The 9,730-nt window shown below is 33.3% G+C and overlaps 1 protein-coding gene across 1 annotated transcript in view; it reads left to right on the top strand.

The window, feature by feature from the left end:
- Positions 1-48: 48 nt before the first annotated feature.
- Positions 49-9,730, top strand: part of Ccdc39 (coiled-coil domain 39 molecular ruler complex subunit) — a 45,941-nt gene continuing 36,259 nt past the window's right edge. Inside the window, exons 1-6 of the mRNA XM_004834648.3 lie at positions 49-290; positions 2,977-3,096; positions 4,786-4,932; positions 6,259-6,417; positions 7,033-7,125; positions 7,220-7,348. Of these exons, the coding sequence (XP_004834705.1) occupies positions 201-290; positions 2,977-3,096; positions 4,786-4,932; positions 6,259-6,417; positions 7,033-7,125; positions 7,220-7,348 (738 nt within the window). The 5' untranslated portion in view covers positions 49-200. The remainder of the gene's footprint in view (positions 291-2,976; positions 3,097-4,785; positions 4,933-6,258; positions 6,418-7,032; positions 7,126-7,219; positions 7,349-9,730) is intronic.

Below are 9,730 nucleotides of genomic sequence, written 5' to 3'. Positions count from 1 at the left end.
CCAACAGGAAGTGGGGAATTCCCAACAGGAAGTTCCTCCTACTTGCCTGAGCTCTTCCTGTTTGGTAACTAAGGACGCGAGACAGTTGCGAGGGCTCTGGTAGCAACTTTGCGAATGTCTCAACTGGACTAGGGTATCACCCTAGACGAGAAGGCGGTTTTTTGTTCTGCTCTCTATCTGGAGTTCCCCATCCATTTGCCATGAGTAGAGAGTTCCTGGCGGAGCTGCATTGGGAGGATGGGTTTGCCCTCCCAGTGTCAAACGAAGGGAACAAAATGCTGGAAAATCAGGTAAAGACTTGAAGGAAGAAGAGGAGATCTGTTGAAGGTGTTTTCTGGTTGGCAGCACCACCCCATCCCTTTTATTTCTTTCCTTCCCTAATCGCATCCTTATTCTGTTTATGCTCCTCTGAGCCACGTCCTTCCTCTGTCACCTTACCTGCTCCTCTGGGTAATTGTTAACCATTTAAAAATTTTAATGAAACAGTAGATGATATTCAGTTATAAAACCTGGATCCTTATTCCCTTCTTCTCACTTATTCCACTTACTCACTTCTAGCCTCCTGGTCTGGAGAGGAAAGGCTGCCGTGCCTGCTTTATATTTCCTTGAAATTAAGCACTATTTGGAAAGGGATTTTCGAGGTTTGCATAGCAACAATTATTTGCATATGTTTGCAAGCAAAACGTGTTCTAGTTGATATTTCTTTGTGAGTTTCTTCCTATGATGTTTAAAGCTGAATGTGACTTGATATGTTTTTAAGAAGGACATTCTAACAAGAACGTAATGTGTGCAGTTTAGAACTTTCTGAGTGAGGATCAAGTTGTCACAGACTGACATAAAATATTTTATGTTGTAAGGACAAACTTACATCAACTACAATTCCTAGCACTTGGATTTTCTGAGCTCCCACCAACACTGACCATTCAGCTCAGCTTAAAACATTGTAAGGCTTCTCAAGTCTGCATCTCCAAACTTGTCCAAATACATCCAGCACACCAGTTCCAAAGTGTTCTGAACCACATAGCCATAGGCAAAGTCACAGCAATGACCCTACTTCTTGGCACCAGCTTTCTGTGTTAGCTTTCTATTATTGTTGCAAAATACGTGAGAATAACAACTTAAAGAAGAAAGGTTTCTTTGGCTCATGAATTCAGAGATTTCAGTCCATAGTCAGCTAGCTCCATTGCTTTCAGGACTGTGGTGAGGCAGAAACATCATGGCAGAAGGATGTGATGGAGAAAAGCCCATGGAGGCCAGGAAAAGGAGGAAGAGTAGGAGTAGGGGGAGGGGGAGAAGCAGAGAAAGGGGTCAGGGTCCCAGTATAGCCTTCAAAGTTCATGCTCGGTGACCCACTTCTTCTAACAAAGCCTCGCTTCCTAATATCCCATTCAGCTATGAATTCATCAATGGATTCATTGGTTGATGAAGTAGTACCCCCATGATCCAATCATCTAGGCCCCACTTCTGAACATTGCATTGAAAACCTTCAACACATGAGGTTTTGGAGAACATTTTAGATGCAAACAATGACATCTATTTTTAGAAAACAATATAAAGGGACTGCTTTATATCCAGATGCATGGAAAACACCAAAATCTTGCTTTTTCCCCCCAAAATCTTATGTAGATAAAATATATAGATAGCCTTGCATACTTTCATTATTAAGTGACAAAAGTAAAGAAATTAATAACTCATCTCAATACATTAAAATTATGGCAAAATAAACAAAAGGGGGATTTTAATTTCAAAACTGAAATAAATGAAATAGCTAATATAAGAAATATGTATATAAAATCTGAGATAAATATTATGTAATAATTCTAAAAGCTAATATTTAATATTCAAGAGTTTAGTAAAATATAGGACATAAACAAATAAATTAGTATTTTTCCCTAGATAAAAATTTTAGTATTTTCTTCCATATTTCAGTGGACTTTGTTGTACCCCTGGGAGGTACCCATAACTTTGGAGATATTGTTTGATTATGAGAAAGTATGCTTTTCCTTTGTTGAGTTTTTATACTGCTTGGACGCATGGCATCTTCTAATGGTTTTGCAGTTTTCCAAATTTTTATTTTGCTCATTTAATATTTGTACTGTTTTGTTTCTACTAGAGGTTCTAATTCAAGAACAAAATATGTTAAGAAATAGATTCTAAGCACACAAGAGCTATTCTGTTAGGCTAAACCTAAATGTATGGAAAAGGAATTGAGGAAGAAGAAATCATACCTAGTATATAGCCACTACCAAAATGTGTGGTTTCTGCCCCCTTTCTCTCCCTCCACTCCCATCACTCCCTCCTCCTCTATCTCTTTCTGCCTTGCTAGTATGCTCTTCTTCACGTAATCCATCTTGTGGTTTAGTTATGGAAAAGAATCTCATTTTTGTCCTGTAAAAATATAATACTACTATATGAAAAAAATGCATTTTAGCAATGGATCCTGCTCTTGCTGCAATTCTAAGAGTGATTTCTGTTTTGTTTTACTTTTCCATAGTATTCACCAAATTACAATACTGTTTTGCATTTAAAAGATAGATCTTAGAAGTTCCTATGGACATTTAGAGAAGCAAAATTTTATGATGGAATGTTTATGTCCTTCTCAAACTCATATGGTGAAGTCCTAATCCCCAGTGTGATGGTTTTGGAGGTAGGGACTTTGGGAGGTAATTAGTTCATGGTACTGGAACCCTTATAAATAAACTTAGTGCCTTTAGTAGAAAAGATAAGAGACAAATGATCTTTTTTTCTGTCATGAAGGCATCTATCTATAAACTAGGAAGTGAGGCTTCACCAGAAACCAGGGCTGCGGGGACTTTGATCTTGGAATTCTCGGCCCTCAAAATTGTGACAAATAAATTTCTTTTGTGGGCTGTGATAAATGGACTGTGACAGAACATTTCATTTTCTTTTGATTTTTAGGTCTTTCAGTATGGTAAAAGTTAATAGGACTTTGATCACAGTATTTATTATTTACAGTTATCAAAGCTGCAGAATGAAAAATCAAACTTGGAAGATCAGCTACATGATTACGAGGATCGAATTAATGCTATGAATTCTCACTTCAAAAATGTTAAGCAAGAATTCTCATTTACACAGGTATAGTAATATTGAAATTTATGTTGATTATATCCATGTAGTCATGGACCATTTCACAGTCAATTTGTATCTGTGATTTTATGTTAGAGATATACAAAGCTAGCATAATCCAACTATTATGAACATAACCTTGAATGTTAAAGTAGATAGAAAAAAAGTTTGAGGATCCAGTTACTGCTACCAATTTTAAACAAAAATTAATTCATATTAAAGGAGAAATTATCCAAACAATCTCATATAATAGTAAGCATCAGATTTATATAAGAAGGATCCAATAATGGCAGCGAGAAATGATAGCTATAAGTAGAAACAGAGCTAAGATAATGCAGAATAGATTTCTATCCCTTTTCAGTTTTTTAGCCCAACTCACTCTACACACTTTAGTAGCCTTTATGGCTTCAAGGTGTTTTAGTATAGTTCAAGAACTAAAATTTTAATGATCATCATGAGATTAAAAAGTTAAATTATGTTGTAGACTATTTAAGATAACTTGGGAATACATTTTAGAAACACTAACACAAATGTAATTAAATTAAAACTTGGAGTAGTGAAATAAGCTTCTGTTTTAAGAATAATTTATTTAAGTGTAGAGATTCACTCCCTGACAATGTCCAAAAAACCAGGTAACTTGACAAATCAGCATGGACTTCCTTGTCAATTAAAAAAAATGTTCATCTACTTTTCTGAGAAAAATAATAATTTTTAAAAATGAAGAAAGCCATACTTCTTTTTAATTTTTTTTTTCTTTTTTTGGTACTGGGGATCAAACTAGGGAGGATTGAACTGCTTGCGAGGCAGGCGGCAGAACCACTGAGCTAAATCCCCGGCTCAAGAAAGCCGTATTTAAAAAAAAAATTATACTTAATGTGGGTATTTTTGATAGTTTGCAAATCTTATTAGGAAGTTACATATTTAATAAACATTTGAAACAATACTCATGTAAACAATACTCTTGGATCCTTATTTGAGTAATTGATAAATTATTTGGAAGACAGTTTTCCTCAAGTTATTAAACTAGTGGTTTGGGGACTTGAGAGATAGGAGCATTGTTGGTATATCTTATTGCCATCAAACTTGAATAAACAAACCTGGATTAAATAGAGACAAAAGATGATAAACTTCCTACAACAGTAGCAACTTTAGTACTGCTAGTATAAAATTAATACCGAGAGTATTAACTGTGAGGCACTACAAGATCACTAGTCAAGAAATTTTTTTATAAGATAAAAAAACCAAAGGACAGTTGTATACTAATATGATCTAAGAAATATTTACCACCATCAGTTTTTAAATATTTTGAAATTATCTGTTAATTATGTGATCAACAATATAAACATTCCTTTCCCCAATTATTTTTAATTGATTATTTCTTACTTATAAATAATGAGTTATAGTTTTTAGGCCTCACCACATAAACTTTGGTTTTCTTTAGTTTTCCTAGATGAACATAATATCTGAAGACTGCTGATGATATTTCCTCTGGGCAGTCCGTGGCATGACACTTTTACCACTAGTGAGCAACATCAACCACACTGTAATCACAGTCTAATGTGAAGGTTTTATCATAGTGGAGCTAATAGTACTTAATCTAAGCATTTGGGGGACCTTCTTTTTGCCTAATAGATTATTATAAATGTTTTAAAATAATAGAATTTAAAAAGTATTTCCATTTTGTGTATTACTCTGCAGTCTCTTTACAAAGCAAAGGAGAATGAGATTGAAAGTGAAGAACATTTTAAGGCCATTGCCGAAAGAGAATTGGGACGAGTGAAGAGTGAAATACTAAGACTAGAAAATGAGATCGTTTCCATACGAGAACGGAAAACTGACAAGGAAGTATGTGTTGAAATGTTACTTAAAGTTTTATAGTACTTACTGTACCTCTCAATAAATGAGCATTGATTTTATTTTTTGTATAGGAAAGGTATTCTTTAGTTTCTTGACATTTACGTAAATTGCTTGGTTGGAAAATGGAATGACATGGAATTATGATTTGAATGAAATAATGATGAAATATTATATTTCCCCCCATTATTCATTTATCACTTATTTATGGAAACTTAGTATATTTAAATTATGCTGGCCGCCTATTATAAAATACTAGGCCTAGTTAACATGTGTTATATTTTAACCATCCACATCAATTTTTGTGTGAATTTCATTTAAAATTTCTACCTTTCATATTAATTTTTAAGCTTTATGACTCTAATATTAAACTACCTTCACCTATTTCTCATTCTTTTTTTTTTTTTTTTTTTTTGGTACCGGGGATCAAACTATGGACCTTGCTATTTCTCATTCTTTAGTTCTCAATTACTTGATTTGGGAGCTCTTTCCAAATTTTTACTCTTCTCTTTACATATGCATGTATACAGAAATACACATACATATGTGTATATATATTCACATACATACATATTTAATAATAATGTAATGTAATATTTCCACATGCAATTGAATTACATATCTATTAATTTGTATTTGTTTATATATTGTTCTCATTTTTCTTTTATGAATCTAGATTCAGTAAATGACCAAATTTACAAAGTAGTTTTGTTTCTTTTACTGCTATAAAATTAGAAGTGCTTCCAAAGTTTCTATCCTCCAGACCTCTTAGGGAGAGCAAATATGATTAGAAATGGGGCTGAGAAAAAGGAACTTGTCATGGCTTTTTGTTAGCATATTAAGACTATTATTCTAACTAAGATTGCATATATATGTGCATATATATATTCTATATAATCTTATTCTATACACATATATACACACATGTATATGTGTATATATATTCTCTATAATCTTATTGTAACTAAGATTGCATATATATGTATGTGTATGTGTGTATATATATATATATATATACATTTGGGGTGGTTTTGGTGGAATAACTGAGATTTTAAAAGTCTAAAGCCTTTTTAAAGAAAACTTTGGTTAACTACTGTTTTCAACTTTTTATACTCAAATGTTCTCAGTTTACAATTGAATTAAAATACAAGGATGGTAGTTATATAATTTAAAACGATGTATTATAAACATCTGGTAGACAGGGACAGGATTTCTTCTGAATATATTCTGTAGTCTTTAATATTATGTTTTGTTATAGTTTGTATAGTAAATAATATTTTCCAATTTCCTTTTTCTCTTACATTCCTGGGAAATTAGAATGGCATATTTAAAGCAACTCAAAAGTTGGATGGTTTGAAATGTCAAATGAACTGGGACCAGCAAGCATTGGAGGCCTGGCTAGAAGAATCAGCTCATAAAGATAGTGATGCCTTCACTCTTCAGAAATATGCACAACAAGATGATAATAAAATTAGGGTGAGAAATAATAAGTTGTAATTGATATCCTGATTTAGAAGTATTCTTTTTTATTTTTTATTTTTATTTTTTAAAATTTTGAGATAGTGTCTCACAAAGTTGCCCAGGCTGGCCTTGAACTTGCTATCCTCCTGCCTCAGCCTCCCAAGTAGCTTGGATTAAAGGTGTGCACTACCTTATACTAGAAATATTTATTGATATTTTAGCTATTTTGTCTAAAATATAGGTTAAGTGTTACATATAGTGTTGCTGATTTGTGACTATAGTACTATTGAGTGATGTTATCATAATCATTCCTTAAGATGGACTTCTATCTGGTGATACTAACATAGTATTATGAAGCCTGCTATTTTCTGGGAGATTAAATACCAAATGTATTATTCTAAGTATTTCCAAATGTCATAGTACAGTTTTATCTTTTTCTAATTTCCTTTAGAAAATATTAAAGTCATTTTAGAAACAATGAAATATTCATGAAGCTGTGTGAAAACATTACAGTTGCTTTAGATATCAAATAGTTATGATTTAGTTATAGTTATGTTAGTTATGATATCTAACAGCTTTTAAATTAGTAAAATAATAAATGTAAATATTTTGTATGTAACCACATCATAGGCACTGACCCTGAAGTTAGAAAGACTGACCTTGGAATGTAATCAGAAGAGAAAGGTTCTTGACAACGAACTTACAGAGACTCTAAGTGCCCAGGTTGGTTCTTGAAGGTTTTTATTTCTTAATTACAAGTTGATGTTTGCAAAAGCACTTGAATGCTCAGGAATGTTGTTTGCTCTCTGTTTGACAGTTAGAATTGGATAAAGCAGCACAAGATTTTCAGAAGATTCATAATGAAAGACAAGAACTCATTGAACAGTGGGAGAACACAATAGAACAGATGCAGAAGAGGGATCGAGACATAGATGACTGTGCCTTGGTAAAGTAGTTTGGTCCTTGTAATGTTCAGATATATTTGCCTCTTTCGTGTTTAACTTATTATTCCAAGTGTAAATAACATTGATATTTGAATGTTACTTTTGCAACAGACTTTAATAGTTTTGGTAGATATTTTTCAAAGCTGACCCTGTATCCATTTAGAAAAATGTTTTTACAAAGATTATTTGCTTATAGTATTATAATAGCCAAAGACTGAATCCTGCCATCTATTAATTGTGAAACAAATATTATTGTCATAAAACCATGTGCTATCTTACACATGGTTGTCCAGGATGCCTGGAATTTAAGGTGTAGGGAGCCTTGATAAGTAACCAATAAACAAGGAAGGATATTCAGACAAGAAACCTAGGCAGCCAAAAAAGTTTTACCATTGAAGGCAGAGCACCAATGATGTAAAAAATCAGAAGAGGAGGAGCATAGTGCACTAGTGATACATACCTACTGTTATCACTTGTAACTTTTAGAGGTAATTTAGTAGAATGTTTTTGGGAAATCATTAAGGAATGAAATATTGGTGAGTAAAAGTGGAAAGATTAGGAGGGTTTGGGACAAAGAGTTTGAAGAGGAGAGAAAGTGGGTGAGGAGATGTATTAAATTCTTCTGAATTTATTCCACAAAAAGGCAACAAGCTCAGGCCACGGGGATATTAGCATTCTAGTATTTAGATATGGCTTACTTGTGATTAGTTTATTTTCAATTTCTGTAAGAGACCAATATTTTACTGACAAAACAGGCAATGCCTCCCTAGGAGCAATGAGAAACAACCAATTTTACTTAGAGGTCCTCTTGATTCTTAATGCTGACAGTGGTATCTATTTTTTAATTGCTTTCAATATCAAGTCCTGCTTCTTCTATGTAAATTAAAAGTACCAGAGTTTTCTGTATGTTAATCAAATGTATCAGACCCAAGATTATAGATAGATCCACAATTAGCATTTTCATATAGTCTCATAACTGATTGATTCAGCCTGTTGATTTGGCAGAGTACACAAATAATAGCTGTCTGGACCCATTCATAGTGTTTCTTATTTACAGGTTGACACTTGATTGCATCATCAGAGACAAGGAGGAGTGCTCAGAATTGGTTCCTTTGTGTGATGGGTGGCTTCTAAGTGTTTAACAACTGCTTCCTGAGAACAAAACAAAATATAACAATACCTACCCCCAATTTAAGCATTTTTATGATACAACTACTTCTGTACCAACATGACTCCATTGAACACAGAGTTGAGAAAAGATGTGTAAATCAGTTCTTGTGAGTGAAGGGCAGCTGGTCCACACCACTAGAACATTTAGTCTGTGTAGGGAACATAAAATTGCTTTACCATCTTAGGGTTTCTGGCTAGGACTGACATAAAACTAGATTAACAGAAGAAAGCATGCAAATTTTATTTACATATCCAGGGAGCTCTCATAAGAAAACTGACATGTCCAAGAAATAAGTGACTAATAGTGCTTATATACAAGTTTGAACAAAGTGGGAATTGTGGAAGAATAACTAGGAAGACAGGAGGTAGTTTAACATGATATTTATTTGTACAGATTTCTACTGGTCTTGACTCCCTGTTTCTGGTGATAAGACACTTGACACTGGGAGGGAAACTTTCACATAGGCGTTTTATCTCGGTTTTTTGGCGGGGGGGGGAGGTTCTGAATGTCTTCTTTTGGATCTGCTATTTTTCAAGTGCCTTTAACTCAAAATGGTCAGTATGTGGAAGTGACATATTTGGGGATGTTATATTTTGATCCTGTACAAGTGAAATGGAACTCTTTTTTCCTTCTTGGTCCAGAATAATGCCTATCTTCTTAGTGCCTTCTTAGAAAGTCTGGCCATATGATCCTGAAATTGGCTTCTTAAAAGAAACAATGTTTAGGAAGAGAAAATATTTTTCTGCTATGGTTTTATTCCAGTGTATAAATGTTGGGATATTACTTATAATCATTACCTATGTGAAAACTTAGCCATGACTAATACTTTTAAGAAATATGGATGTTGTAGTAGGTTTTAAAGCATTGGCTCCAGCGGTAGAGAAATCAATATAATGCAAGAAATTTTAGAATGGTCATTTGAAATATTTAAAGCTAAAGAGTTTTGACATGCCTTTTGGTTGAATGAGCACAGTAAGTATGTGAATTGCTATGATTGTCATATACACTTGTTGTTATAGAGAACATTTAGGAATACTACATTAAACAAATTTAAAATGTCTTTTTAAAATATATTGCATCTCAGATATACATCTATTTAATAGGGTAATATATACAACATTACACACAGCATTTCAGAACTCATATTCCTCCCCCAACTTCTAGGATTAGTTGTTTGGTAAGATCCCTTTTGGGAACACTTAGAAGAAATACA

This window comes from Heterocephalus glaber, unplaced genomic scaffold (genome assembly GCF_053883595.1).
Source record: "Heterocephalus glaber isolate CG9 unplaced genomic scaffold, H.glaber_assembly_v1.0 deba00001504, whole genome shotgun sequence".
In the NCBI taxonomy this organism is placed as follows: Eukaryota; Metazoa; Chordata; class Mammalia; order Rodentia; family Bathyergidae; genus Heterocephalus; species Heterocephalus glaber.
Note: the sequence above shows the minus strand (reverse complement) of the source record. Positions and strands in the feature narration are given on the sequence as shown.